This window comes from Phalacrocorax aristotelis, chromosome 26 (genome assembly GCF_949628215.1).
Source record: "Phalacrocorax aristotelis chromosome 26, bGulAri2.1, whole genome shotgun sequence".
NCBI lineage: Eukaryota > Metazoa > Chordata > Aves > Suliformes > Phalacrocoracidae > Phalacrocorax > Phalacrocorax aristotelis.
The window spans coordinates 2,669,807-2,697,657 of record NC_134301.1 but is presented as its reverse complement, the minus strand read 5'-3'; the positions used below and the strand labels follow the sequence as shown (position 1 = coordinate 2,697,657).

At 70.7% G+C, this 27,851-nt stretch overlaps 6 protein-coding genes across 9 annotated transcripts in view; 3 read left to right on the top strand and 3 right to left on the bottom strand.

Annotated features, from left to right (window-relative positions):
* CD63 (CD63 molecule) overlaps positions 1 to 14,482 on the top strand; it is a 63,213-nt gene extending 48,731 nt beyond the window's left edge. The window contains exons 1-8 of one of the 4 annotated variants that reach the window (XM_075075776.1): positions 11,327 to 11,423; positions 11,617 to 11,690; positions 13,175 to 13,363; positions 13,450 to 13,524; positions 13,602 to 13,697; positions 13,797 to 13,940; positions 14,023 to 14,106; positions 14,191 to 14,482. In XM_075075776.1, coding sequence (XP_074931877.1) covers positions 11,625 to 11,690; positions 13,175 to 13,363; positions 13,450 to 13,524; positions 13,602 to 13,697; positions 13,797 to 13,940; positions 14,023 to 14,106; positions 14,191 to 14,256 — 720 coding nt within the window. In that variant the 5' untranslated portion in view covers positions 11,327 to 11,423; positions 11,617 to 11,624 and the 3' untranslated portion in view covers positions 14,257 to 14,482. Of the gene's footprint in view, positions 1 to 11,326; positions 11,487 to 11,616; positions 11,691 to 13,174; positions 13,364 to 13,449; positions 13,525 to 13,601; positions 13,698 to 13,796; positions 13,941 to 14,022; positions 14,107 to 14,190 lie in introns of those variants that run through there. The other 3 variants (XM_075075778.1, XM_075075777.1, XM_075075779.1) reach the window with 3 other exon arrangements.
* GDF11 (growth differentiation factor 11) lies at positions 743 to 7,013 on the bottom strand. The gene is made up of 3 exons (XM_075075772.1): positions 6,564 to 7,013; positions 2,029 to 2,402; positions 743 to 1,224 (listed from the first exon to the last, which is right to left on the bottom strand). The coding sequence occupies exons 1-3, from the start codon at positions 6,910 to 6,912 to the stop codon at positions 844 to 846; spliced, it is 1,104 nt and encodes a 367-aa protein (XP_074931873.1). The 5' UTR covers positions 6,913 to 7,013; the 3' UTR covers positions 743 to 843.
* Positions 8,379 to 11,228, top strand: INPP1 (inositol polyphosphate-1-phosphatase). Its single transcript, XM_075075787.1, is given in 10 exon segments — positions 8,379 to 9,114; positions 9,116 to 9,241; positions 9,316 to 9,376; positions 9,461 to 9,661; positions 9,752 to 9,771; positions 9,773 to 9,913; positions 9,915 to 9,934; positions 10,056 to 10,338; positions 10,340 to 10,441; positions 10,444 to 11,228. Coding segments are annotated over 10 exon segments (1,152 nt in total). The 5' UTR covers positions 8,379 to 9,036; the 3' UTR covers positions 10,564 to 11,228.
* Positions 14,483 to 14,845: 363 nt separating the features above from the next.
* RDH5 (retinol dehydrogenase 5) lies at positions 14,846 to 18,748 on the bottom strand. The gene is given in 7 exon segments (XM_075075773.1): positions 14,846 to 15,303; positions 15,305 to 15,330; positions 15,428 to 15,481; positions 15,484 to 15,590; positions 15,660 to 15,918; positions 17,058 to 17,379; positions 18,366 to 18,748. Coding segments are annotated over 6 exon segments (1,035 nt in total). The 5' UTR covers positions 17,371 to 17,379; positions 18,366 to 18,748; the 3' UTR covers positions 14,846 to 15,027.
* Positions 18,749 to 18,869: 121 nt separating this feature from the next.
* BLOC1S1 (biogenesis of lysosomal organelles complex 1 subunit 1) lies at positions 18,870 to 21,077 on the bottom strand. The gene is made up of 4 exons (XM_075075786.1): positions 20,940 to 21,077; positions 20,579 to 20,651; positions 19,572 to 19,704; positions 18,870 to 19,134 (listed from the first exon to the last, which is right to left on the bottom strand). The coding sequence occupies exons 1-4, from the start codon at positions 20,998 to 21,000 to the stop codon at positions 19,024 to 19,026; spliced, it is 378 nt and encodes a 125-aa protein (XP_074931887.1). The 5' UTR covers positions 21,001 to 21,077; the 3' UTR covers positions 18,870 to 19,023.
* Positions 21,078 to 26,968: 5,891 nt separating this feature from the next.
* The window catches only part of ITGA7 (integrin subunit alpha 7), a 12,097-nt gene continuing 11,214 nt past the window's right edge, over positions 26,969 to 27,851 (top strand). The window contains 1 exon segment of the mRNA XM_075075740.1: positions 26,969 to 27,273. Coding sequence (XP_074931841.1) covers positions 27,104 to 27,273 — 170 coding nt within the window. The 5' untranslated portion in view covers positions 26,969 to 27,103.

Genomic DNA, 27,851 nt, shown 5'->3' with positions numbered 1-27,851 from the left:
TGCTGCGGGATGCTGGCGGTGCCGGCTGCCACCGGCCGGTCCCCGGGGGGCCTCGGGCTGAAGCAGCCCCTCCAGGGCCATCCCCACCGTCAGGTCGTGGGTGCCAGGATGGTGCCGGCGGCGTGAAGGGAAGGACCAGGGCGAGCGGGGGCTCCCCGCAGCAAAGCGCTGGCCGGGAGGGTGATTAATAAATAAATAAATTAAAGAAGGGAGACGGTTTCCTCCCGGGCCGGAGCCGCCGGCGGCGCTCGCATGGCCCAGCCGCCCCAGCACGCCCGTCCCGGGTGTCCCGCTGCCGGATCCTGCCGTCCTTGCTCCGGCAGAGCATCCGGAGCGGGGCTGTCGTGACGGGGCTGTCAGCTGCTTGGGGACGGGGCCAACCGCGTTGGGTGTCACCTTGGCCGCGGGGTGGGCAGGGACGTCCCCGTCCCCGCTGCCACTCCAGAAGCGCGGGGAGACGCGGGCTCCGCTCGGCCGCCTCCTCTCCCCGTTGCCGTTGAGCTGGGGCGGGAGAGCCGTCCGGTGAAGAGCCGCGCCGCCGTGCCGTGCCGTGCCGCCGTGCCACCGCGGGCGGGGGCGGCGGTGCTGGGGGTCCCGGCCGCCCTTTCCCTTCTCCGTCCGGTTGCTTTATTGCACAATGCATGTCGAAGCGCGGGTTTGGTGCAGCGTTTCTCCGTGGGATTTTCTTCTCTCTCTCTCTTCCCCCGACATCCAAAGGAATTTCAACGCTTTGTTCTTTGTATTTAAAAAAAAACCCAAACCAACAAAAAACCCAAAAAACAGTGGAAGAGGAGTTTGTTGGTGGAGGGGGGCGCGGGGCGGAGGGGCAGCACCAGCCGGGCTCTAAGAGCATCCGCATCTGTCAACCACCATGCCCGGGATCTTGCCGTAGATGATCTGCTGTTTGTCGTTGAAGTAAAGCATGTTGATGGGGGACATCTTGGTGGGGGTGCAGCAGGGCCCCGCCGAGCCCCGGGGGTTGGCCTGCTGCACCAGGTGGGTGTGGGGGTACTTCTGCATGAACATGTACTCGCACTGCCCCGAGCAGTAGTTGGCTTTGTATCTCTTGGGGGCGATAATCCAGTCCCAGCCGAAGGCCTCGAAGTCGACGGTGAGGGGGTAGCGGCAGCAGCGCGACTCGGTCGAGTGCTCGTCGCAGTCCAGCCCCAGGTTCCGCCGCGAGCGCTTGTTGTTCTCCAGCACCCGCAGCTCCATGAAGGGGTGCTGGGGGGAGAGTGGGGGGGGCTGTAAGCCCCGCACACCGTCCCACCCTCCCACCACCCCACTGTCCTGGCTCCCCGGGTCCCACGTGGCCCTGCAGAGCTGCCACCAGCCCCACGGGAGTGTCCCCAGCCCCACGGGAGTGTCCCCAGCCCCATGCAAGTCTCATCATCCCCACCAAGCTGTGACCAGCCCCATGCAGCTCTAACTGGTCCCCCAGAGCTGTGGCCATCCCTGTGGAGCCATAACTGGCCCCACGGGACTGTCGCCAGCCCCATGGAGGTGGCACGAGCCCCATGGGGATGTCACTGTCCCCATGGAGCTGTGACCAGTGCCATGGAGCTGTCACTGTCCCCACAAAGCTGCGACCAGCCCCACAGAGGCATTGCCAGCTCTGCAGAGATGTGACTGGTCTTGCGGAGCTGTGGCTGGTCCCGTGGAGCTGTCATCGTCCCCACGGAGCTGTGACTGTCCCCGCAAAGCCGTGACCAGCTCCACGGAGCCATCCCCAGCTTGGCAGAGCCGTGGTCAGCCCCACGGAGCTGTCATTGTCCCCATGGAGTTGTCACTGTCCCCACAGAGCTGTGAGCACCCGCCACAAGCTGCCACCAGCCCCACGGCGCTGCAGCACCACTGTGCCGGTCCCCGTTGTCCCCCCTCGCCCTCCGGTTCCCCAGGGATGGCTGGGGGCCCCATGCCCAGCTGAGCACCGGGGCCACCACGGTGCTCCCCCAGCACCACGCAGCACCGACCCCCGGGGACTGTGGGGACCCCGAGCCACGCGCCCGCCCCGCGGCAGCCACCTACCAGCCCTTCGGCCCCGGGTCCCAGCGAAGTCACCGCCAAGTCGTTGCCGTTGGGGTCAAAGGCGTTGATCTCGATGCCCCAGTTGTTCTGCGGCTGCTTGAACCAGTTCTGCAGCACGTGCTTGAAGTCGATGCTCTGCCAGTGCCCGATGCGGGAATTGAGGTCGATCTTCAGGGAGCGGATGCGGATGTGGCGGCTGCCTTCCTCCGTCACCGGCTTCAGGCGGAGGATCTGCAGGTAGACGGTGGAGGTGTGCTGCACCGGCCGCAGGTACACCCACAGCTGCGCCTTCACCACCTTGGTGAACATGATCTTGGGGCTGAAGTTGAAGAAGCAGCAATGGGGGTTGCCCTCGATCTGCACCACGGGGTCCGCTGCGGGGAGGAAGGAGGCGTCAGGGGCGGCCCTGGGACACCCCCCCCCACCTCCATCGGACACAGGGTCGGGGCGAGCTCCTCCTCGGTCGTTAGGAGTTGAAGGTCGGGTCAGAGGCCGCCCCAGGGGTCATTACCCCTCCATTCGCAATAAGGTCCCCGGCTGCCCCCTGACCCCGCGTCACCGGGGATTCATGATCCCCGCGGGGGCTGCGGGAACTGAGCCACCCGCTGAGCAGGGCCGGGCCGAGCGGGGCAGGGGGCTCTGGCCCTGCAGCACCTGCTCTGGGGCAGCCAGTTCCCACCACATCCCTGTGCTGGAGCCGGGAACGCGCCTGGTCCCACAGCCCTGGGGATGCAGCAAAGCCCCGAGGAGGGTCCACGGCACCAATCTCGGGGTCCAGGTACCACTGGGCTCCCCGCCAGTGCTCCAGTGGGTCTGCCTCTCAGAGGACATCCATCTGCCACCCTCCCATCTCCCACCCTCCCCAGGCTTGTGTTGAGGCAGCCCCATGCCTCTGCCGGCCTCGGCAAAGCAGCCGGGGATGCTTTGCGCAGGACCCCGGTGTGTCCTGCTCTTCTCAGAGATGGCAAAGGCGAGAGGCCGCTGCGGGGACAGGGATGCCCACCCCGGTGGGATGACGGCCCCGAGCATCCGCCGGATCCAGGGGGTCCCTGGCCACCCTCCCCCAGCCCCACAGCAGCACCCCGGCTGGAGCCGGCCCCACGCCAGCCCTCCCTGCTCGGCAAACATCTGTGTCAAATTGAGCTGGGAATTTCCCCCCCCACCCGCAGCCCCCTCCCCCTGCCACGCACCGGTCAGGTTTAATAGCACCCAGCTGCAGCGCGGGGCCATTTGCTGCGCGCGAGGCCTCCCCGAACACATGGGGGTCACGACACCGGCCGCAGCCCCGGGAATGCCATCCAGCCCCCCGCCGCGCTGCACATAAACCAAAGTGACAGGGGCTGGGGGGCCGCGGGCGCCGGCCGCCCAAACCCCTCCCAGCAATTTGCTGAGCACAAGCCCCAAATTAAACCCGCGCTCCCTCGGGACCCGTCCGGGGAGTGTTTCCCCCAGCGCTGCCCGTCCCCTCAAAGCTGCGCTGGCCCCCCCCCGGCTCCCAACCCGGAGCAGGTTGTGACCCCCAGCCCCTCAGCAGGGACTTTGCCACCCATCACCGGTGGGACATCGTTCCCCGCCTGGGCTGGTGGCCATATCGAGGGGCTGTGGGTGCCCTGTGGTCCCGGTGGTACCACCCCCTCTCCCCACAGAGGTCCCCGGCAGCTTTAGGGGACGTGGTCCTGGTTTGTTCGGGGCTCGCCGTGGCTGGCTCGGCGGCAAGGACAGCGCCGGTGGGGTTGTTTTTGTAGGGTCTCCAGGTGCAAGGTACCAAAGCAGCGCTGGAGCCGGCGCAGGTCCCTTAAAGCCACCCCTGAAGCCCCTCGCCGTGGTGCCGGCATCACCGCTGACCCTCCTCCAGCCCACGACTGGGGGACACTGGGGGTCTGCGGCCCCAGGGGCGAGAGGTGGGTCGGGGTGCCCGGGGGGGTCCGAGCGTGGGGGCTGTGCCACGCTGGCTGCTCCTGGCACGGGGCTGCGGCGATGCCAGGATGCTCGTCCCGTCGCTGTGGCAACGGGGGATAAAGGTTACCGGGACATCGGTCACAGCTGAGTATGTGCTGGGAGGGGGGTGGCCCGAGCCCCCCCCCCCCCACCCTTTGTTCCCACCGGCCCGGATTTGGGGCTCCCACCTCTGCTCCATTAACCCCTCGCCTGCCGCGGAGGACCAGAGCCCCTCCCCAGGCCCAGGCACCCCCTGTTGCCCAGAGGTGCCACGTGCCAGCGGTGCCTCCGCCGTGTCCCCGCTGCTGCCCGTGTCCCGCTGACCTTGAGCAGCTCCGGCCCTGGCGGGGCAGTGAGCAGCATGGGCAGCCCCCCGGACCCCGCCAGCCCCTCACCCTGGCCCGTGCCCAGCCCGGCCCCCCATTGCCCCTCATTAAGCTCCCTCCACCCCGCAGGTCGCGGGGGTCACGGGTAGCCCCTAAATGGGTTTAGGACCCAATTAACCTTCCCAGGTTCCTTCTGCATTTAAAAAAAATAACGGGGGGGTGGGGGGTGCTGGCTTGGGATTAAGCGGGGGGGGGGCGGCCGGGGGGAACCCGAGAGCTTTATGGCTCTGCTGCCTATAAAGCCCTTTCCCTCCTTCTGTTCAGGAACCATAAAACCCCACACAATTGCCACGGGGGGGGTGAGGAGGGAGGGAAAAAATCATAATAATAACGGAGCGGCTGCGCCGGGGCAGGCCGGACCCTGCGGCGCATCCGGCTGCGGGGCTGGGGCTGCGGGACCCCCGGAGCGGGGCCGTGCGGGGCCCGGCAGCCGGGAGGAAGGGCCGCCCTCTGGTATTTATTTTGGGGGCCCCTGAGCTGTTAAGGGGCAGGAGGGGGGGCCGGGGGCAGCGAGCGTTAACGCGGCGCGGGGAGGAAAACCCCAGCGTGTTGTCAATTTTATGGGTAATAAAATTTCAAAGCCGCCCGAGTCTATTAATGCCTGGGAAGGAAATTCGTCGGGGGGCTGCGGGGGGGGTCAGCGCCTCACACTTCCCTCCCTTCCGCTCGCCCTTCGCACCCGGCCCCCCCGGCCCCGCTCCCGGGGGTCCTGCAGCCCCCCGCACCTTGGGGGTCCCACCACCTTGTCCCGCCACCAGAGCAGGTGGAGTCGGGGCCGGGACACGTGGAGCCACGCTGGCACGGGGGGAAACTGAGGCACGGAGAGGTGCGGGGTGTAGCTGCCCCGGAACCCCATTGCTCACCCCCTCCTCGCCCACGGACAGGCAGACGGACAGACAGACGGAGCCATGGCACAGCACAGCAAAGCCCCCATGCCCCATCCTCTCCCTGCCAGGGACCCAGGGCTGGAGCCCCTCATGCTCCAGCCGTGGGCAGGCCCAGGGCAGCCGCCCGCCTGTCCCCAGCACACCCGGCCGTCACCCGGCTGTCACCCTGCTGTCACCCTGCCACGTGCCACAGCAGGAGGCGAGCGCTGGCACCCGCTGCCCAGCGGGGCCCTGGGGACCTGGAGGTCACCGCGCCGTCTGCCCTGTGCCCCCGGTCTGGTCCCAGTGCCGGTGCTGGGGCTGAGTCCCATTACCCAGTGCCAGGTCCCAGCACCCACTGCCAGGTCCCAGTACCCAGTGTCAGGTCCCGGTACCCAGTGCCGGCTCCCAGCACCCAGTGCCAGGTCCCAGCACCCACTGCCAGGTCCCAGTACCCAGTGTCAGGTCCCGGTACCCAGTGCCGGCTCCCAGCACCCAGTGCCAGGTCCCAGTACCCACTGCCAGGTCCCAGTACCCAGTGCCAGGTCCCAGCACCCACTGCCAGGTCCCAGTACCCACTGCCAGGTCCCAGCACCCACTGCCAGGTCCCAGTACCCACTGCCGGTTCCCAGTACCCACTGCCAGGTCCCAGTACCCACTGCCGGTTCCCAGTACCCACTGCCAGGTCCCAGCACCCACTGCCAGGTCCCAGTACCCAGTGTCAGGTCCCAGTACCCAGTGCCTGCTCCCAGCACCCACTGCCAGGTCCCAGTACCCACTGCCGGTTCCCAGTACCCACCGCCAGGTCCCAGCACCCAGTGCTGGCTCCCAGCACCCGGTGCCCAGCACCAGTGTTGGTGCTCGGGCTGGTGCCAGTGCCCACTCCCACAATCCCACTGGTGCCCGTGCCGGGTCGCAGTACCTGCTACCGGGTCCCAGCTCCCAGTGGCCGCTCCCAGTCCCGTCCCCCAGTTCCCGGCGCCCCGGACCGGCTGCCGGCCGGGCTGTCCCGTCCCGGGGTCCCCGGTGCATCCCCCCGGGACTCACACGGGGCCGCCCTGGGGGAGGCGGGCGGGGGCTGCGGGCCGGTGCCCGGGGCCGAGCAAGGGGAGCCCCGGAGGGGGACCGGGAGGGAGTGGGGGGGGGACGGGGAGCCGCGGGGAAGGAGGGGGCACCCCGGGGTGCGCTCGAGCGGGGGGAGACCCGGAGGACCGGTGCCTGCCGCCGCACGGGACGAGGCGGGCGGGGAGGGGAACCGGGGGGGGGGGAACGGGCCCGGGGGTGGGGGGGGCGTCCGCCGGCGAAGTTTGCAGCGGCGGCGGGGCGGAACAAAGGCGGCACTGACTTTCCTGGGCCATGCTGATGACGGTCTCGGTGGTGGCGTGGTACTCGTCCTCCTCCAGGTACTCGTCGTGCTGCAGCGAGTCCCCCTGGAAGTCGTGGAGGTCGAGGAGCTGCTGGAGCGGCGGGGCCTTGGGCAGCAGCTGCTTCACCACCTCCCGGGTGATGTTGGGCGCTTCCTTCAGCCGCAGCTTGCTCAGGATCTGCGACTTGATGCTCTCCAGCCGCAGCTCCTTGCTGTGCCGCCGCCAGAGACACACGGGGCAGGCGGGCTCGGAGGCGGGGGGCTGCGCTTCCACCCACCCCCCCGCCACCACCGCCACCGCCAGCAACCGCAGCAATACCGGGGCCATACCGGGAAACCTTCCCCGCCGGGCCGCCCCCCCCCCCGCTTCCACCGCAACGCGCAAGGGGCGCGGAACGGGGGGAAGGCGGTAGCGGTGGCGGGGGCGGGGAAGCGGGGGGCGGTGAGGGACCGGGGGGGGCGGAGGGGGGGGGGAATGAAAAAAGCGGCGGTAGCGGCGGCCCCGGGGTTTTATACCCCAAGAGAAGTGTGTCGTCAGCGGCCTTGATTGGCTGCGGGCGCACAAAAGAGGTTCTGGCAGGGGCTTGTCACCAGCCGCCGCCGGCCCCCCGAGCACCGGGAGCGGCCCCGCCGCCCCCGCACGCCGCCCGGCTCGGGCCCGCACCCCCCCCCCCGCCCCCTCCCGCTTGTGGCGGGGGCGGCGCGGCGGGACCCAACTCCCGGCAAGTGCGGCGGGGCCCCGCGACACTTGCCGGGAGTTGGGTCCCGCCGCGCCGCCCCCCGCAGACCGGGGATGCGCGTCCCGGTCCCTCCATCCCTCGCTGCCCTCCCGCATCGCCCCCTTCCCCCCCACCCCCCGGGCCGGTCGGCGCCCCCGCCCCCGTCCCCTCCCGGCCGTGTCCTTAACGGCGCCCCTGGCCCCCCCCTGCCCGGTCCCCGTCCCCTCCCGGACCGTGTCCTCAGCCGCCCCCCGGCCCCCTCCCCGGTCGCCCCGCTCCCGGTGCCGACCCCATCAGAACCATGGAGAGGGCAAGAAGGAGGCGCGGCCGCGCCCGTGGCCCCGGGGATGCACCGGCCCCGGTCCGGGCCCCGCTCCCGGTCCGGCGGGAGGCGGCGGGGGGGGAAGGGGAGGGTGTCCGGTGGGGTCAGGCCGTGGGGAGACCCGGGCCGGGGGGAGGTCCCGGTGTGGCGGAGGTGGGGGAGCGGTGCCGTTACCCCCGGTGCGCGGCGGGAGCGTGGTGCAAGCGCATCCCGCCAGGGGGCGCCGCGGGGCCGCTCCGGAGCCGGCGCGTCCACACCGGAGCCGGTAAAACCGGAGCGAGGCGCAGGGCCGGGAGGAGAGCGCCACCGCGCGGCGCGGGGCGGCACCACGGCCCGGGGGGGGCGGCCCCGCCGTTACCCCCCCGCCCCCCGCCAGGTCCCGGTGCGGGGGTTCCCCCGCGGCGATGGAACCCCCGGTGTCACTGGGGCCGCGGAGGGCGAGAAGCGGAAGCGGGAGGCGGCGCTCGGAGCCCCGACACCGAGTGTTCCCCCCCTCCAACGCCGGGGTCCCTCGGACGCCTGGGTCCCTGTCCCCCCCTGCACGCCTGCGTCCCGCCCCGCACGCCGGGCTGCGGGACCGAAGGGGTTAAGGCGGAGGCGTGACGTGGCCCCGCCGGCCCCGCCCACAGACCGCCCCGCAGGAGCTGTCAGCGGCCCCGGCCCCGGTAACGGCAACGGGGGGAGCGGGCGGGTCCCCGGGACCCCCTCGGGGGCGTCGCAGGGGGTGGGAGGGCCCTCGGCGGGGGGGAGGGGGACCCTGGGAGGGCACCCCGCGCGTAGGGGATCCCTGGGGGGCTCCCCCGTGGCGCGTCCCCGGGGAGGGGCATCACGGCGGCGTCCCCGCCCGGGGGGCTGAGGGGCTCGGGGGGGGGCGGCCCCAGCGCCCCGCGCCTCTCCCGGGGTGCAGCGGGGACACCCCCCTTTCCCAGACCTGGCTGCTTCCATCTCCACGTGGGAGGTCGTCCCCCCCCCCGCAGGAACCCCACAGTGGGGCTGCGTCCTCGGCCAGGCACAGCCCCAGAACCGTCCCCACATCCCTCTGTCCCTGTGTCTCCATGTCCCCACATCCCCATGACCCCACGTCCCCTCATCCCCACGTCCCCCACGTCCCTGTGACCCCACACCCCCATGTCCCCAAGTCCCCCATGTCCCCCACACCCCCACGTCCCCACCTCTGCACATCCCCGTGACCCCACATCCCCACGTCCCCACATTCACGTCCCCACCCCTGGGCTGTGGCCTCTGGCAGCCGTGTGGGATAATTTTGGCTGGGTCCCCGCCCTGGGCCCGGAGCCGGGCAGGATGCAGCCCTGGGCGCTCCCACACCCCACAATTACAGGCCGGGCGCTCGGGGGCCCCCGCTGGGGGTGGCGGGTCCCCCCTGAGCGCCGCGTGCCCCCAGCCCCGGGCCATGGCGGGGCTGCTGCAGGCCCTGGTGGGCGCCTCGGAGAAGGCGGCGCACATCGCCCGGCTGTGCCGCCGCGAGGAGCCCCCTCTTCCAGCTGCTGGTGGCCGAGAAGACGGGGGCCGACAGGAACAGGAGGTTCCTGCAGGACTTCAAGACGCTGGCGGACGTGCTCATCCAGGAGGTCATCAAGCACGACCTGGGGAAGGAGGTAGGGGATGGGGGTTCCCCAGGGTGCCCCCAGACCACACCTGCACGCAGCTGAGCTGCCCTGTCCCCCCCCAGTTCCCCGAGCTGCAGGGCCACATCCACGGTGAGGAGTCCAACGAGTTTCAGAATGGGCAGGGTGAGTCCCGGGGGGAGCAGCGGAGCCGGGGTCCCCCCACGCCGGGGGGCTGCGGGGCCGTGGCTGAGGCTGTGGTGCTGGCAGGGGAGACGGTGGCGGTGCGGGTCTGCGCCACGCCGGGAGACACCGCAGCCCTGCTGCTCTCCGTGCTGGAGCCCGAGCGGGCGGCTGCCGAGCTGCTGGCGGCCGCCGTGCACCAGGACGTGGCACTGGGGGATGCGGAGCTGGCCAGCGTGGCGCTCAGCATCCCCCCCCAGGACCTGGCCATCTGGATAGACCCCATCGGTGAGGGGGGCGCCGGGAGAGGGTGGGTTGGGGACCCCCCCTCCTACACCTGCTGCAGCTGAACCTCAGCGAATTCGGCTGTGCCCGCAGACTCCACCAACGAGTACATCGGCGGGGCGCGAGGACGTGGCCCCCGTCGATGGCATCGCCCCGGCGGGGCTGTGCTCGGCACTGGTGCTCATCGGGGCCTACGACCGGCGCACGGGCTGCCCTGTGATGGGCGTCATCAACGAGCCCTTCTTCTGCCGGGACCCCCCTGACCCGCAGGTACCGGCACCGCAGGGAGCACCGGGGGCAGCACGGCCAGATCCTGCCCCTCAAGGGCCAGGGAGGGTCTGGGGACCCGGCGGCGGCGGCGCCAGTCACTCAGGCTCCCCGTCCCCACAGGTGGCAGGGGGAGGTACCACTGGGGCGTCGCGTACGGGGACACGCGGCTGTGCTCGCTGAGCCCCCCGCCCCCGTGCCCCGCGCCTTGTGTGGTGCTGAGCCGGGCGGAGGGGGCGGCGGTGCGGGCGGCCCTGGGACCCCTCTGCGGCGACCGCCTGCGCTTCGCCGCCGGCGCCGGCTACAAGATGCTCTGCGTCATCCTGGGACTGGCGGACGCCTATGTCCTCTCCGAGGGCAGCACCTTCGCCTGGGACGCCTGCGCCCCCCACGCCATCCTGCGGGCCCTGGGCGGGGGGCGCGGTGGCCCTGGCGGGGGCCCTGCGGGCACGGCGGGTGGGCGACACCGGGCCCCCTCCCGAGCTGGTCTACAACTGCCCGGCGGAAGGGGGCGGCGGGGGGCCGAGCGCTGGGCAAACCGGGGCGGCCTCGTGGCCTACGCGCACCCCCAGCACCTGGACGCCGTGCTGGCCGCGCTGGCCACCGTGCCGGGGGCTCTGAGCCCCCCACGGCCGTGACCCCGGGGTGCAGGGTGAGGGGTGGCGGTGACCCCAGGGTGCTGGGCATGGGGTGGCAGGGACCTGGGGGTGCAGGGCATTGGGTGGCAGGGACTGGGGCGGCCAGGACCTTGGGGTGCAGGGCGAGGGGTGTCCGGGACCCCGGGGGTGCAGGGCGAGGGGTGTCCGGGACCCCGGGGGGTGCAGGTTGTAGGATGGCCAGGACCCCTGGGGTCCTACCCCATGGTGTAGGGCACAGGGTCCCCAGGACCCTGGGGTGAAGGGCATGGGGTCCCCCAGGACCCCTTGGGTGCAGGTTGTAGGGTGGCTGGGACCCTGCGGTGCAGGGTGAGGGGTGGCTGGGACTCCCAGGCTGCAGGTTGTGGGGTGGCCAGGACCCCTGGGATGCAGGGTGAGGGGTGGCTGGGACCCTGCAGTGCAGGGTGAGGGGTCCCTGGGACCCCCGGGGTGCAGGCATGGCCTCACCGGGACTTTGGGGTGCCAGGCATGGGGTAGGTGACCCCTCGGGGTACAGGGGATGGGTGGCAGGGACCAAGGGGCACAGGGTCCCCGGGACCCCCCGGGCGCAGGGTGCGGGATGGGGGTGGGAGCTCGGGGGTCCCCCCCCACGTCCCCCCCTCGCGGGACCGGCGGCTCCGGCACCATTAAAGCGTCCTTCGCACCCGCGTGTCTGTGCTGCCCCGGGAGCGGGCGGGGCGGGGCGGGGGCCCGCGCGGGGCGGGGCGGGGCCCGCGCGGGGCGGGGCGGGGCGGGGCGGGGCGGGGCGGGGGCGGGGGGCGGGGCGGGGCCGGGGCCGCCTGTTGACTCGCCCCGGCCCCCATCACATGATCGCGGAGCTCACGGCGGGAGTAGCGGCGCCGGTGAGCGCCCGGGGCGGGGGAGCGGCCGCAGCGGGAGCACCGGCGGTACCGGCACCGGGAGCCGTCCCGGGAGCGGGGGTTGGGGCGGCGGGACCCGGGCCGGTGGGACTCGGGCGGGGCGGGGCGGGCGGGGGCTGGGCCGGGACACCGGGGCTCGGGAGCGGGGCCGGGGCTCAAGCGGCGGCTCCCGCAGGACGGACCATGGCGGTCGAGGGTGGAATGAAATGTGTGAAGTTCTTGGTTTTCATCTTCAACTTCATCTTCTGGGTGAGTGCGGGACCGGGGGGGGGGCGGGGGGGCCGGGGGGAGGCCCGGGGCCGGCAGAACCGGGCAGACGGGCTCTTCCCCGCCGTGCCCCACCGGGGATGGGCCCGCCCTAGCCCCACGGCAGGCAGCAGATCCCCCTCACCCCCACGTAGGGTCGCTTTGACACCCCCTTCTCCCCCGCCTTGCAGGCCCTGAGCGGAGGAGGGTCATGGGGACCCCGGGGGGGACCCCCGCTGCCTGGGGGGGGGCTGCCGCGGGTGCTGTGGGGGGCAGAGGGGTGCAGCTGCCCGCTCTGGGAGAAGCCTGGCATTGGGCAGCGTTGCAGCCACATGCTGCCATCAGTAGGTTCCAGGGGTAACCGTGAGTCTGGCACAGCCCAGCTGAGGGAAGCTGAGCCCCGGGGTCAGGGTGTGGATCCCACGGCTGACCAAGTGCTCCTGGGCCCCCACGGCTCTGGCTGCCCCAGCCGGGGTCCCTGCGTGTGACAGGGTGCAGGTTTGGGGAAGTCGGGGTGAGGAAAGAGGCGTGAGGAGCCCAACGGCCATAGTGGGGCACGGGGGGGGGAAGGGGGGGCAGGCTCCTTCCTGGCCGTCATCCTGTCCCCCCCACGCAGGGAGTGACTCGTCCCCATCCGCACCCTGGTCCTGCCGGGCTGAGTCACCCCTGGAGGGCCGGGGGAGGGGGCTCAGGCCGCCTGCCAGCTGCGGCGGGGGGGGACATGATGGGGACACGGGCGCCAGCCCCCCCCCCGGCCCCGCCACCCCGAGTGTTTGTGCAGCGGGCGGCCGGGCGCGCTCTGTTTACCCACACCCAGCGAGCAAACAGGGCCAACAGCGCTCGGGGGGGGGCCGCCCCTGGGGGGGCTCCGACCACGGAGAAACAGGCCGGGGGGTGGGGGGGAGTCCCACCGGTAAGGGGGGATGCCGGGAATAAGTGGGGGTCAGAAGTGGGAAGGGCCGTGGGAGTCCCAGCTCCCGTGGGAGCGGGGCTGTTGGTGCCTGCTGGGACGGCTCGTGCCTGGCGTGCACCCCTGTCCCGGCACCCCCCCGATCCGTCCGCGGCCCCCCTGGGCGGGGGGGCTGGCGCTGGGCCCCCCCCCTCCGAGGCCTCTCGCTGTGGCCGGAAGGCCAGACTTCCCGGCGTCCCTGCGGCTGCCAGCCCGGCCCCCCCCTCGCCGCAGCGGGGCTGGGGAGTGCTCTGCCATGGGGCGCGACTGGGGCCCCCTCCCGCCACCGTGCACCCGTGGGGACGTCGCTGGGCTGTGGGGCCAGAGACACACACCCCCCCCCCCCCCCATAAACCCCCCCGGGAGGGGGGTCCCCAATTTGGGGCCGAACTCCAGAGCTCCTCACCCCCACCCCGCACCCTCCCAGGAAGGGGATGATGCTCAGCTGTGGGTGACCCCCCACCCCGTCAGCTCTCGGGGCGGGGGGGGTCCCAGCCCCGTGGGAGGCAGCAGCACCCCAATTCCCTGTGCCCCCCAGGTATGCGGCGTGGCCCTCATCGCCATCGGCATCTACGCCCAGGTGGCCTTCAATAGGGCGCTGGTGATCAGCAGCGCCTCCACCACCAGCAGCCCCGTTGCCATCTTGGTGCTGGGCGTCATCATCTTCTTCATCTCCTTCTTCGGCTGCTGCGGCGCCTGGAAGGAGAGTTACTGCATGGTCACCACGGTGAGCCCCCCGACCTCCCCCGCCCACCCCCCCCCCCCCCAACCCGCCTCCCCCCACCCTGACCCCCACCCTCTGTCCCCCTGCAGTTCGCCGTCCTGCTCAGCATCATCTTCCTGGTGGAGATTGCTGCCGCCATCACCGGATACGTCTTCAAGGACAAGGTGGGGACACGTGGGGAGGGGGTGTGGACCCGCATGGGTGCTGTGGACCCCCTCTCTGACCACCCTGGCCCCCCCAGATCCGCTCGGAGGTGGAGCAGGACCTGTGGGAGGCCCTGCATAAGTACGGGAAGGACCAGCCCTTGACGGTGGCGGTGGACAGCTTCCAGAGGGATGTGAGTAACGGGGACACTTTGGGGGCAGGGGGTGGGGGGCAGGCATCCAGGGCTCAGCCCCCCTGACCCCCTGGGGTTCCCCCCTCAACCCCCCGGCAGTTCCATTGCTGCGGAGTCAACAACTACACGGACTGGGCCACCATCCAGAGCTTCATGGTGAATGACACGGTGCCCCGGTCCTGCTGCCGCATCAACACCACATCCTGCAACATCCACCCCAGCCCCGCCACTGTCTACGAGAAGGTGAGACACCCCCCGTGGCCCCCCCACCCCCAGCTCAGCCCCCGGGGGTCCGGCCGCCCCCTGAGCCCCACTGCTCCCTCAGGGCTGCCTCCAGAGCATGGAGTCCTGGGTAAAGAACAACATTGTCATCGTAGCTGCGGTCGCGCTGGGCATCGCCTTCTTCGAGGTAAGATGAGGGTCTGAGCCCCACCGTCCCCGTGTGTGTGGCCATACAGGATGGGCATCACCCCCCTCCCCTCTCCCTTTCCAGATCTTGGGCATCGTCTTCGCTTGCTGCCTGATGAAGGGCATCCGCAGCGGATACGAGGTCATGTAGCCTCCGGTGGGTGCCACGGCCCCCCCGCTTTTGCTGCCCCCCACCCAGGGGGCTGCGAGGGCTGCTCCCACCCACTCGCTCTCTACCAACTCCTCCAGGACAGGTCCCCATGTGCCAAACCCTCCTTGGGGGGTCGCTGCCATTGGACCCTCCCCGAGTGCCGATGAGGGCTGGGGGGGCCAGCGGAGCATCCCCCGGTTTCAAAATAAAACCAAAGGCTACCCTAGAGCCGTGTCCCCCCCCCCCCCCGCGCCCGCCAGGCTGGGCTGGGGACCCTTGTGGTGTGGGGGGGTCCCCCTGTGGTCCATTGACCCCGTGGGTGCTGTAGGGCCCGGGGAGCCCCAGGGCGCTGCCCTGTCCAATGACTGGAACCTTCCCACCAGGAAGGGACTGGCGCTACTGGGACAATGGGAGCAGGGTGGGGGCCGGTGTGTGTGGCCTTGGTGTGAGCAGCCCCGTCCCACGCCGGTGCTGGGGGGGGCAGCTGGGGCGGGACCGGCTTGGCTCGGGGCCGTGTCGACAGGACGCCGGGCTGTGCCAGGGGTGGCGGAAGGGCAGCGACGGTGGCAGCGTCCCTGCGGGTCCCCCGAGGGCCGTCGCCCTGGAAGCAGCCCCCCACACACACCCACTGCAGCAGGGCTGGGGTCTCCGTGTGCCTCAGTAAAGCCACCAGCGGTCCCCGAGCCATGCGGGGACCCCATCCAGCCCCGGTGCCCGCCGCAGGGTCGAGCACCGCAGGCGGGGGTTTGCACAGCACCCGGGGCGGGCGGTTTATTTGCAGCTCTTGGGCGGGGTGGGGTGGGGGTCTCGCAGCTCTTGGGGGGTGGTCTGGCGGCCGCGGCAGGGGACTAGCGGACGCGGTGTGGCCGGCTTGGGCAGGATGGTGGCCAGGACGAAGTCGACGAGGCAGGCGGGCAGGTAGGAGGCGGGCAGCCAGAGCAGCTTGGCGTCCCAGCCGGCGCTGTAGCGGGTGCGCGGGTGCCGGGCGCCCAGCGCGTGCTCCATGCAGCGCGTCACCTTGCTGAGGTCCGTGTCGCAGATGGCGTTTCATGATGAGCCGCTGCACCTTGAGGTCTGGGGATGCAGGCGTGGGGGGGGGGGGGCGGTCAGGCAGCCTGCGGCGGGGGGAAACTGAGGCAGCGGGGACCCCCCCCCCCCGCACCCCACTCACACTTGTGGAAGAAATCCTCGCCGTAGCTGAGCCGCGTCTCGGGCGCCAGGCGGTCCAGAGCTGGCGCAGGGACGCCTCGATGCTCTCCAGGTTGGTCACGGCCGTCTTGAAGAAGCCGGGCTCCACGATGCTGACCTTCACCCCGAAGTGGAACATGTCGCGCCTGCGGGGTGCACGGCCGTCAGGGCGCGGGGCGGGGGCCGCGGGGGCGGGCGGGGGGGCCGGCACCCACCGCAGGCTGTCGGAGAAGGCCTCGATGCAGTACTTGGAGATGCAGTAGCCGCCGCCGTTGGCGGAGAGGCGGCCCAGCACGCTGGAGGTGTTCACCACCCGGCCCCGCGCCCGCTTCAGCAGGGGCAGGAACTGGAGCGTCACCTCGATGACCCCGAAGGTGTTGACGGCCATGATCTGGCGATAGTCCTCCATCCCCATCCACTCCGTGGGGCCGATGGGGTTGGCCACCCCCGCGTTGTTCACCAGCCCAAAGAGACCTAGGGGGGGGACAGGATGGGACCGGGGACACGCGATGGTGGCCACGGTCCCCTCCTGTGTGCCCTGTGGCACTTCCCCCTGGGACCCCCATCCTGTCCCCTAGTGGGACCCTCCCCTCCATGCTGCCCTGTAGCACCTTGCAGGGACCCCCACCCACCCTATAGCCCCTCTGCAGGGCTCTCCCAGCACCCCCCGGCAGGACCCATCTCACCCCAGAGCCCCCAAGTCCTTTGCCTTGGGATGCCCTGCTGGGACCCCCCTGTTCTGCCCTGCAACACCTCCCCAGGGACCCCTCTCCCACCCTGTACCCCCTCTATGGAGCTCCCCATCGTGCCCTATAGCACCCCATGGTGGAACCTGTCTTGCACTACAGCATCTCTCCTGTGACCACCATTTCTGCTGGGACCCCATCCTGCCCCCCAGCACCTCCCCAGGGACCGTGTGTGTGTGTATGTGTCCCACCACCTCCCCTGGGACCCCATATCCCCCATCGCCTTCCCTGGGACCCAGCCTGCGCCCATCACCTCCCCAAGGACCCCATATCCCTCCCCAGCACCTCCCCTGGTCCCATCCTGCCCCTCGTCACCTCCCCAAGGACCCCATATCCCCCATCGCCTCCCCGGGACCCAGCCTACCCCCATCACCTCCCCAAGGACCCCATAATCCCTCCCAGCACCTCCCCTGGTCCCATCCTGCCCCTCGTCACCTCCACAAGGACCCCATATCCCTCCCCAGCACCTCCCCTGGTCCCATCCTGCCCCTCGTCACCTCCCCAAGGACCCCATATCCCCCTCCAGCACCTCCCCGGGTCCCATCTTGCCCCTTGTCACCTCCCCAAGGACCCCATATCCCTCCCAGCACCTCCCCTGGTCCCATCCTGCCCCTTGTCACCTCCCCAAGGACCCCATATCCCTCCCCAGCACCTCCCCTGGTCCCATCCTGCCCCCCATCACCTCCCCAAGGACCCTATATCCCTCCCCAGCACCTCTCCCAGTGCCATCCTGCCCCATCGCCTCCCCAAGGACCCCATATCCCCACCCAGCACCTCCCCGGGTCCCATCCTGCCCCTCATCGCCTCCCCAAGGACCCCATATCCCCTCCCCCAGCACCTCCCCCAGTCCCATCCTGCCCCACTCACCCTTCTCGCCCACCTCTGCCCGCACCCACTCAACAGCCCGGCGGATGCTGTCGGAGCGGGTGACGTCGAGCAGGGTGGTGCGGAGGTGGCCGGGGCAGCTCCGCTGGAGGCTGTCGGCCCCTTTCTGGGTCAGGCAAGCGGCCAGCACCCGTAGCCCCTGGCGGGCCAGCCGCCGCGCCAGTAGGTTGCCGAAGCCGCTGTCGCAGCCAGTGATGAAGACGTGCTTGTCTTTGACGGAGGGCAGGGTCCGGCGGTCCCGCACCAGCCAGCCCAGCGCCCAGGCCAGCGCCGCCAGCAAGAGGTACAGCCACATGGCGGGGGCCTGCGGGATCCGGGGGGGCGGTGGGAGAGGAACCCAGGCGTCCTGGACCGTGCCACCCACCCCCCCGCCAGGTCAACCCCTGCACCCCGAGTTGAACCCAGGCTCCTTGCTCGCTGGGTAAAGCCACGCACCCCTCCCCGCACAGGGGACCCCCGGATACTCTGCCCCACACCCTGGGGGGTCAGACCCCACCCAGGTGGAAGGTGGGAAAAGTGGGGGGCTGAGGATTGACCCCAGCATGGAGCAGGTCCCACATGGGTCTCAGTCTGTGCCTAGGTGCCACGGGGTGTCTGGGGACCCTGGGCAGTGGTCCCTGTCCTCGCAGGGTGGGGGGGTGAAGACCCCCGCATTGCCCTCCCAGCGTGGGGGTGAGCACCCCGTGTCCCACCCCCGCAGACGAGTCTCGCACCAACCTCCCTCCCGCCGGGCCAGGGCGTCCGTGCAGCGTGCCGGGGATTAGCCGGGCGCACTGCGTCAGCGCCTGGCCGCGACCCAGGGCCTGTGGGGCAGCCCCGCCGAGGGGGGGTCCCAGCTGCTCCCCCCCAGCTTAACCCAGTCCCCCTCCTGCCCTCCCAGGGCAGGGGTGACCCCGGGCACCCTCTGTGCCTGACCTGTTGGGGAGGCGACCGTCACCGCTGCCGCCAGGACCCCCAACCCACCTGCCCCCACATCCCACCCCCTTCCCGATAAGGAAGCCCTATGGGGGGGCTGCATCCCCCTCCAGGAGCCCTGTTTGGGGAGGTCTTTGGGGGTGTCAGGATCCCCTGCCCTCGGGGGGCTGTGGGGGGGGGACACCCTGTGTCTGTCCCTGCCCAGCCCCGACGGTGCAGGCTCTCGGTGTGCACAAGACCCGACAGACTCATTTTGCCACACCCTGTGGCCATGGGGCAGACCCACGGCGGGGGCTGCTGCGGCCCCGGCTCGCCTGGCACCCCCAGCCCGGGTCGGGGTGCGGAGGGGAGCCCACCCAGCAAGCCCCCACCTACCTTTGGTGGGGCAGAGGGCTCCAGGCACTGCTCCGGCTGCGACAGCAGCAGCCGTCTGAGCTGGGGGGGCCGTGGCCGCTCCTCCCCCTGCGCTGGGGCAAAGGTCACAGTGGGCCGAACCCCCCCTTACCCCCCCGCTGGGTGCAGCTGAGGTGGGGGGAATTGGGTGCATGGGGGTACTGGGACACCCCTTGGCTTGTTGCGGGACCCTCACCGTGGAAGAGCCCTGACCAGAGCCGGGAGGGAGGGTGACCCCCTCCCAAGGCACATGGAACCCCCAGGTCCCCTTCCCAGCCCTGGGCGGGGGCACTGCCCGGAGATGGGGGGCTGAGCTCCCCCCTGGGGGGATTAGAGCCCTCCCAGCCCAGAAGGGGCCCTTTGTCTGGAAGAAAAAGGGGCCTTAGAGCCCGAGTTAAGCGGTAAAGAGGATGAGGGGGCTTAGGAGGGGGCAGCCGAGGGCTGTGCCAGGGCCCCAACGTGTGCCAGACCTGGCCTCCACACACCGCCTGTACAACCACGCTTTATTCTGCCCGCTCCCCGGTACCAAGGGGTCCCCGCGGCGGCCGGGAGCTGCTGCGGCATCACGGCGGGGCCCGCGTTATCTGCCAGGACCAGCCGCGGCAGCGGGGAGGGTCCGGGGGTCCCCGGCAGCGGCAGCTCAGGAGCAGGAGGGCTGGAGCTGCCCCTTGTAGACGTACTCCAGGGCGGTGGCGATGGTCCGCATGTCCATCTCGATGCTGCGGGCCCAGTTCTCCACGTCGCCGATCTCCTGCCGGGATGGGGGGGGCTGTCAGGGAGCTGCCGGTGGGATTTGGGGTGTCCTAACCTGCCTCACTGCCCCTCTCCGGCAGCCGCAGCCCGGGGCGGGGGCTTGGGGCTGGCTGGGACCCCGTGGGTGCTGCCCGCCGTGGTGCGATGCGGCAGCGGGCAGACGGCACGGCCAAACTGCTCCGGTGCCGAGCTGTGGGGCTGGGGGGGCGGGCCGCAGCCCACCCGCCCTCCAGCACCAGGCAGGCAGGACCGTGCCAGCAGCGGGCTCCCGACACGCGTGGGGCACAGGACCCCGTCCCTTGGCCAGCCACGGTGACACGGGGGGGTTCCCACGGGGCTGCTTTTCTGTGTGTCCCAGAGGGAAATCTCCTCCCTGAGCCGAGCCAGGGTGGGGGGCGACCTCCCCCCTCGCACTGTGCGGGGGGGACACCCCACCTTGAGGGCCTGGTTGAAGTTCTCCACCATGGTGATCCACTGCCCCGTCTGCTTGGCGAACTGCGCCGCCTGCACCTGCAGCGTCTTCACCTCGTGGTCCAGCTTCCGCTGGTTGACGTAGGCCTGCGCCACCCTGCGAGGGGGGACACACACACGGGGGGGGGACACGGGTGGTGGGGTGGACACCCCTAAAGGCTCCAGGGTGGGGGGGTGGCCCCAGGGAGGGGGGTGCCAAAGCACTGGGGAGCCGTTAGTGGGGACTGGGGGGCGTGTCCTGGGGTGGGGGTTTGCGGTGGGAAGGGGCCAGGGAGTTGAGGGGGTGCCAGGGCAGGGGTTTTGGGGATGCAGGGGTTCCTGGATGGGTGGTGTGTTGGGGAAGGGGCTGGGGGGTGCCTGGGTGGGGGGGGTTGGGGGTGCAGAGGTACCAGGGTGGGGGTTTGGGGGGCAAGGGGCACCAGAGTTGGGGGAGTGTCCCTGGCTGGGGTGGGGTCTGTTGGGGAACAGGCTTGGGGGGTCCTGGAGGGTGGGGGGGTTAGGGGTGCAGGGGTCTTGGGGCGGGGGTCTGGTGGGGACCATGCCAGGGAGTTGAGGGGGTCCCTGGGCAGGGGTTTTGGGGTGCAGGGGTCCCTGGCTGGGGGTTTTGGGGGAAGAAGGGGTACCAGGGTTGGGGGGGGTGTCCCTGGCTGGGGGTCTGTTGGGGAAGAGGATTGTGGGGGGTCCCTGGATGTGGGCTGGGGTGTGTGTCCCTGAATGGGGGCTCAGGGGAGGAAGGTGCACCAGGGCTGGGGGTGGTGTGGTGTGTTCCTGGCTGGGGTTTCCAAGGGTAAAAGGGGCTGGGGGGGGGGGTCAGGGGGTCCCCAATTGGGGGTTTTGGGGGAGAAGGGCTGGGGAGTTTGGGGGTCCCTGGGTAGGGGTTGGAGGAGGAAGGGGCTGGGAGGTTGGGGGTACCCTGGGTAGGGGGGGTTACAGGGGTCCCTGGATGGGGGTTGCGGGGGTCCCGGCCTCACCCCACGTTGAGGTGATCGACCAGGGCCTCGGTCAGGCGGGTGGCGGCAGCGATGGCCTCCCTGCGCCGCCGCTCTGGGGGGACGCGGCCGTCAGGGGCGGCGGGACCCCGCCCCGCCCTGCCCGTGACGCCAGCGGGGAGCCGCGTGACGTCAGCGTGCGGGGCTCTGACATCACGCTCCGCCCTACCGGCCACCCCCCCCCGCCCCTCACCGCCACGGTCGCCTCATTCCCCCTCAACCGCCGCTCTGACGGACAGCCCCGCCGGCCAATGGGGTGCGGCCCACACGTTGAGCGACAGCTCCCGCCGCCAATCGGGCCGCCCGGGGGGGCCGGTCGCCATGGGGACGGGGGCGGGCTCACCCTGCAGCTCCCGCCGCTCGCTCTGCCGGGCCTGGTGCTCCTTCAGCAGCCGGGACAGCATGGCGGCGGCGCCCGCGTCACGTGACCGCCACCTGAGCGCCACGTGACCGCCACGTGACCGCGCGCCCCGCCTCCTGCGGGGCCTATAGGGGCCATAGGGGGAGGCGGGGGCCTGTAGGGGCCAGCGCAGGGCCGGGGTGGGGATGCGGGGCCCGGGTGAGGCCTGCATGAGCCCGGCTGGCACCCGAGGGGGCTGCGGGGGCCTGGCTGGGGGCCTGTGAGCGTGACCGGGGCCTGTCAGGGCTAGAGGGAGCTGTTTTGGGGGAGTGGGGCTCTGGGGGGGCGTTTGTGGGCCCGGCTGGGGCTCTGTGGGGCCCAGCTGGGGGCTCTTGGGGCCCGGTTAGGGGTCATTGGGGTCTCTAGGGACCGGCTGGGGCCCGTCGGGGTGCTGGGGGTCTGCGGGGGCGTTGGGGGCTCTGGGAGCTCTGCTGGGGCCTGGCTGGGGGGCTCTGGGGTTCTGTGGGGGCCCATGGGGCCCCGGCTGGGGGTCTGTGGGGGCTCTTGGGGCCCCTCTGGGTGTCTGTGGGGGCTCTGGTGGCCTGGCTGGGGGCCTGGGCCGGGGATGAGGGGTGCTGTAGGGGGTTATGTTGGGGGACATATGGGTGCTATAGGGGCCTGGGTCCTGTGTCCGTGTAGCGTGACAGGTACATGGGTGCCTTAGGCTGTCGGCTCCCCCTTGCTGTGCTGGTTCCAGCTGTGCTGGCTGCTGGTGCCAGTACTGGCTGTGTGGCTGGGGAAGCCTGGGCTGTGTCCTGTGGGTGACCAAGAGCCCAGGAATGAGGTGCTGGGGTCCCCCCCATCTTTGCGGTGCTGGGGGACGGGTGAGCCATCTCTCCTTCTCCCTGTGGTCTGTGATGGGCGAGGCAGTGCTCTGCTCCCCGCTGGCAACGGAGAGGCCAGGGGTGCCTGAAGGAGCTGAACGTGACTCTGTTAAACCCCACTTTTACTTCCCAGGTGGACCAGCCTGCGCTGGCTGGGAATTCCTGAGCTCTCACCCGCTTCCCAGCTGCGGTGGGAGCAAGACTGGGGCTAAATCTCAAATAATGCAGAATCGTCCTTGTCAGGGTGTCCCAATGTCAGGTACGGCTGCCTGGGCTGTTCCTGTGCCAGGACGTAATGGATGGGGCTGGTGGAGAGAGAAATGAGCTGGCAGGGGGTGGGGGAGAGCCGGCCGGGCTCCCGGGATGCAGCTGCTGCCAGCAAAGTGCACTATGAAAATTAAATTGGTCTGCAGAGTGCCGGAAGGGTGAGCTGGCAGAATTGCCGGGATGCGTCTGAACTCATGGGGCTTAATCAGCCCGAGAGCTGGGATGAGGCTGCTCAGTTGGGCAGGCGCCAGCTGGCCGCAGCCTTGCAGAGTCAGGAGGAGGAGGAAGGTCTAGTCATCCCTTTGGGTCGGGCAGGGGAAGGGAGTATCAGGAAGGTGAAAAGAAAAGGCTGGGACTGTGAGGAGGGGGCTGTTGTTGTGCAGGTCGGTGCTGGCACAGGGCAGGCAGAGCTCGGGGCGCGCTGGCCGGGTCGGGGCGTAGGCTGTGCGAAGTTCGGCCTCGACGCAGCCTTGATTTCTGACTGTTTCTGCTCAAGCTCGCTTCAGGGCAGTCCTGGCAGGGGTTACCCACTCACAGCCCCATCAGGAGCGGGATGTGTGTCCCCGCATCCCAGCTGGGTTCTCCCTGCGGATTCAGCTCCTTGCACCTTCGCTGTCCGCTTGCCTTTGTTCTCTGAGCTGCTGACCTGGAGGAGCTCTGGCTGCAGCTACAGGAACTCGGGCATAAAATGCGGCCAAAGATAAACTGGTGAATGGGTAAAAATAACCCCAGCTTACTCCCCACGCGCCTGTCCGATGCTGGCCCGCTCCAGTTACACAAACAAGTCCTTGCCTGCAGGAGCCCCTGCAGCCTTGGGAAGGGCAGAGGAATTTGTTTTGCTGTCTCACTCGTTAGCTGACGAGCGTGCCGGGCTAACGGGGGTGCTGTCGGGCAGAGCACGCTCGGGGTCTGCGTGCGGTGGGGCTGCCCCGCTCCTCCCTGCGCCCGGGCTTGGCGTGTGCCGGCGTCAGCTGCTCCCCGTGAAAGGTTTGGGTGTATCGGTGGGGGTTTGGCGTTCGGAGGGTAACTGCTGGCCGCTCTCCCACCCGCGGGACCCCCGGGACGAGGCACCACTCCCAGAACTGTGCCGACCCAGTTCCTGCCCTTCCTTCCACAGGAATGAAGATCGCTGCCCGGTTGGGGACCTTTGCTGGTGGCGGCTGACGGTCCTGCAGGCGCCCGAGGGAGTTCACACCTTTCCCAGGCGCTGGCTCTGGCTCTCGGCACGCGCCAGGGATGTGCCTCGGCTTCCCTTGCTGACGCTGCCTGGAACAGCAGTGAAACACGCTCCCGTCTGCCTCGAGAGGCACGACCAGCCCCGGCTGCGGGCGCAGGAGCTGCTCCCGTGTGTGGCTCTGCTGCCTCCCCCATCCTCCCGCCTCTCCTGCGACGGAGGGTGCTCCGAGCGGGGAGCCTGGGCTCGATTCAGAGTTAATGGCGCTGGAGATGTGGTTTGGCCGCACCAGGGGAGCCCTCGGGAACGTTTCCCTCCCTCCATCCGTGTGGAAGCGAGTGGTGGGTCCCATCCTCGCCCTGCCCTCGCTCCGCTCCCGGCCCTCGCCGCTCCCGGGCTCCAGCTGTTTCTACGCCCAGGGAAGCGCTTCCCACTCTCCCGATTTTCACTCCCTGACCCCACAGAAGCCTTGGCGAGGCTCCTGGAGCGGATCCTGCCCTGGCTGTGGGAGTGGGACCAAGACACCCCCGTGTTGCCCCCGGGCTCTGCTGTCCTTGGGTGGGTTGGGGAGCTCAGCCCTGCAGCCCCCACCCGTCCGCTCCCCCCACCTCGGCTGCGCAGTGCTGGGGCCGGTGGGGTGAGGCTGCGGCTTCTGGGAGCTTCTGGGTTCAAATCCAAGCCAGGGCTTGGAGCAAAGGGAATCCTCCCAAAAAGGAGTTTTCTTCTCCTGATGTAGGAGCTGCCGTCCGACCCCCCTCCTCGCTCGCTCCCTCAGCCATGAAAACCCTCGTGCTTCGTGCCTGAGCCGCCGGGAGCGGCGTCCTGCCGGGAGCCGGGCGGGGGGCAGCGCTTCCCCGGCAAACCCAGCCCCATTTGGAAGTTGGCCCTTGCACCGAAAACAAAATTCCCTGGCGGCGGCGTGGAGGTGGGGCCGGCAGCGCCGGGGCTCCCGCGCTCGCCGCCTGCTCGTCGGGGGCAACGACAGCGGTGCCCGCCTGTGCCGTGCGCGGCAGCCGCGGCCCCGCTGACACCCAGCCGCTGGTGGCGTGAGGCAGTGAGGCCCCGCAGCCCCGAGGTGGCAAGTGTCCTGTTGTCCGTTCGTGAGGCGGGTTTGGGGTTGGAAATCCCCGACCCGCTGGGCCAGGCCTCCAGGGGAGCCGCTGTCGTTAACCCGGAGCAGCTGGCTTCTGCGGCGCGTTACCGGAGTGGGGCGAGCTCCCGGGCGGCACCCCGCCGTGGCAGCCACGAGGGTCCGTCCTGACCCTGCACGGTGCGGGGCTGGCTCCCCCCCGGCCAGGGCTCCCCTGCAGCCGGAGCTCCCCAGCCTCAGGCTGCTGCTCGGCTTTGGGTCTGTTTGAGGGAAAACAAAGCAGATTTGGCGGCTTGTTTGGGAGGAGAGAGGCTCGAGAGCGTGGTGCCCGCGAGGTGGTTGGTTTGGGAGCTGGGAGGAGAGCCAGGTGGCAGAACGAGTTGGGGTCCCATCGCCTCTCCCCCTGCTCATGGGCACCCTGAAGCCTGGATCAGATTTTTTTGGGGGTCCCCTCTGTTCTGAGGGAGCACCGGGACCCCAAATTGTGGTTTTATCTAGATCAGCTGCTCGTGCTGCTTCGCAGCCACAACCACCTTCCTTTCTGTTCGGCCCGATGCTCGGGGGACGCCGTCCCCTTCCGCTGGGCAGCGGCAGCCGGGGAGCTCCGTGCTCCCCTGCCCGGTGGGCGATGGGGCGTGGGGCGTGGGCGGCGGGAGGCTGAGCAGCCCCCGGGGACCGCGTCTGTTCCCATCCTCCGCTCCCAGGCAGGGATCGGCCCTTTCCCACGTCAGGAGCGCAACAGTGGGGATGTTGGGAAGGGATTTGGGCTGGAAAAGAGAAAAGAAGGGGCGAGCGTGGGGAGGGCTGGCTGGCAGCCAGGCGGGGGGTGAGCTGGGGGGACACAGACCCTCTTGGTCCTGCCTTCATCCCCCTGAAACGCAGGGCCAGCCGGCAGCGAGGAGGAGGAGGAGGAGGTCAGGGTGAAGGACTGTTCCCGCGTCCAGCGCGGAGCTGGAGCTCATTCACACGGCCGGAGCAGCCCTGCCAGCTCCCAGATATCTTCACAGGCCTTTGGAGAGCGGGAGCGGTTAAAAATAGCCAGCATGCTGGAAAATATGACAGCCCCCCCTTTCCCTCCCCCACCCCCAGGCTGCCGTTTGGGGCACGGGGCCGTGCTCAAGCCACAACGGCTCCTGTGGGACCCGGCCCTGCTGCTCATGGGGTCTTGCTGCGCCAGCACCGCTGCCACCCCCAGTCCCCCGGGAGCCTGCGAAGGCAGCGGTCCCTTTGGCGTGGGGGGGACGTGGGTCCCACTCCTGCCAGCTGATCCTCTCGTTCTGGGGTGCAGGGTGGAGGTGGTTGGGGGGACTGTCCCCATGGGAGCTGCCAGAGGGGTTGTCCCGCGCCCCTTCCCACCGTCGTGTCCCCATGAGCACGGCCTTGGTGCTGGGCAGGCAGAGGGACGGCAAATTGCCCGGTGGGTATCGCTGCAGGTGGTGGGGTATCGGGGTGTCGCTGCAGGTGGTGGGCTTTGGGGGTATCGGGGTGTCGCTGCAGGTGATGGCCTTTGGGGTATCGGGTGTCGCTGCAGGTGGTGGGCTTTGGGGGTATCGGGGTGTCGCTGCAGGTGATAGCCTTTGGGGGTATCGGGGTGTCGCTGCAGGTGGTGGGCTTTGGGGGTACTGGAGTGTTGGGGTGTGGCATCTTGGCGACAGCTCCATCCCGCTCCTCTGCTCCACCCCAGCTCGCAGAGGGTCCAGAGGTAGGCAATTGCCCTCCCACTTCAACCCTCCACTGGGGGACCACCCGCCGCCCAGCCTGGGTGCTGTGCCCACCCTGGGGGACGTGGCCCTGCTTCAGCAGCACTGGAGGGGGGCGAGCAGTGGTTTGGGGCCAGGGAGCCCTGAGGGGGGTCACCCATGCGGGATGGGGAGATCTCTCAGCACCACTGGCTGATACAGTGCGCTGTGCCCCATGCAGCGTGGTGGGGTGCGGTGCCCCGCGATTCAGGGCGCGATGCCCCGCGCAGCGAGGTGTGGGGCGCGATGCCCCGCCATTCGGGGCGCGATGCCCCGCGCAGCGAGGTGTGGGGTGCGATGCCCCGCCATTCGGGGCGCGATGCCCCGCGCAACGAGGCGTGGGGCGCGATGCCCCGCGCAGCGAGGTGTGGGGCGCGATGCCCCGCGATTCAGGGCACGATGCCCCGCGCAGCGAGGTCTGGGGCGCGATGCCCCACCATTCGGGGCGCGATGCCCCAAGCAGCGAGGTGTGGGGCGCGATGTCCCGCGCAGCGAGGTGTGGGGCGCGATGCCCCGCGATTCGGGGTGCGATGCCCCGCGCAGCGAGGTGTGGGGCGCGATGCCCCACTATTCGGGGCACGATGCCCCGCGCAGCGAGGTGTGGGGCGCGATGCCCCGCCATTCGGGGTGCGATGCCCCGCGCAGCGAGGTGTGGGGCGCGATGTCCCGTGCAGCGAGGTGTGGGGCGCGATGCCCCGCGATTCGGGGTGCGATGCCCCGCGCAGCGAGGTGTGGGGCGCGATGCCCCACGATTCGGGGCACGATGCCCCGCGCAGCGAGGTGTGGGGCGCGATGCCCCGCGATTCAGGGCACGATGCCCCACGCAGCGAGGTGTGGGGCGCGATGCCCCGCGCAGCGAGGTGCACCGGGCCGGGCCGCGATGCCCAGCCCCCGGCTGAGCGACCCGGGCTGTGCCAGCCGGGGTGACCCACCCGCGGCAGGCGGGGCGTGGGCCGTGCCGCCGCGGCCACGCGTGCTCGGCCGGAGCCGGGGGGGCGGCGGGGAGCGGCGGCATGGCGGGGGCTCGCTGCCTCTGGCTGCCCTGGCTCTGCCTGCGGCTGCTGCCGGGCGCAGCCTTCAACCTGGACGCCACCAGCACCCTGCTGAAGGACGGCGACAAGGGCAGCCTCTTCGGCTTCGCCGTGGCTCTGCACCGGCAGCTCAGCCCCGAGCCCGCCGGCTGGTGAGTGCGGGGCTGCGGGGGGGTGCGGGAGCCGCGGGGCCCCGCCGGACGGCCGCGTCGGTCCCGCGGATGCTGCCCCGGTGGGGTGTCCCTCGCTCCGTGCCCCCTCCTCGGGTCTGTGTCCCCCACCCCGACCCCCATCTCGTCCCTCCGCTCGGTCGGGGATCGGCAGCCCGGGGGTCCCCCCGCCTCCTGGGGGTCCCCCCGCCGCGCGGGGCTCCCCCCGCCGCCCGTCCCCCGGGGATGCTGGCGGGGGCGGGCCCTGCCCCCCACGGCTTCGGGGTGCCGAGAGTCCAACCGGGCTGGAGACCCGAGGGGACGGGGATGGGCGCCGGGACCCGCCGCCTGCGCTGCCCTTCTGAATTACTCAGTAGGAGCCGGGGGGGGGAGTGTCGGGGGGTTTGGGGGGACGATCGGTGCCCCGAGAGCAATCTTGGGGTGCTCGAGTGGATGGACCCCCCCCGGCCCCCCCCCCCCGGGCCGTGCCCGCCGCCTCCCCCGCGCCCGCTCGCCGCTGAGCTGGCAAACGCCCACCCGCCGCATGCCAGGGCAGCCACCGGCTGCAGCCGCAGCCCCCG

What these genes read in the sequence shown, in the direction of transcription:
- GDF11 (XM_075075772.1), bottom strand. Translation starts at nt 6,912, where the DNA reads ATGGCCCCGGTATTGCTGCGGTTGCTGGCGGTGGCGGTGGTGGCGGGG. An exon ending in CATCAGCATGGCCCAGGAAA is followed by an intron (nt 2,403 to 6,563) that starts GTCAGTGCCGCC and finishes TCCTCCCCGCAG; the next exon opens with CGGACCCCGTGGTGCAGATC. An exon ending in GACCCGGGGCCGAAGGGCTG is followed by an intron (nt 1,225 to 2,028) that starts GTAGGTGGCTGC and finishes CTCTCCCCCCAG; the next exon opens with CACCCCTTCATGGAGCTGCG.
- BLOC1S1 (XM_075075786.1), bottom strand. Translation starts at nt 21,000, where the DNA reads ATGCTGTCCCGGCTGCTGAAGGAGCACCAGGCCCGGCAGAGCGAGCGG. An exon ending in CGAGCGGCGGGAGCTGCAGG is followed by an intron (nt 20,652 to 20,939) that starts GTGAGCCCGCCC and finishes GCGTCCCCCCAG; the next exon opens with AGCGGCGGCGCAGGGAGGCC. An exon ending in ACTTCAACCAGGCCCTCAAG is followed by an intron (nt 19,135 to 19,571) that starts GTGGGGTGTCCC and finishes CCATCCCGGCAG; the next exon opens with GAGATCGGCGACGTGGAGAA.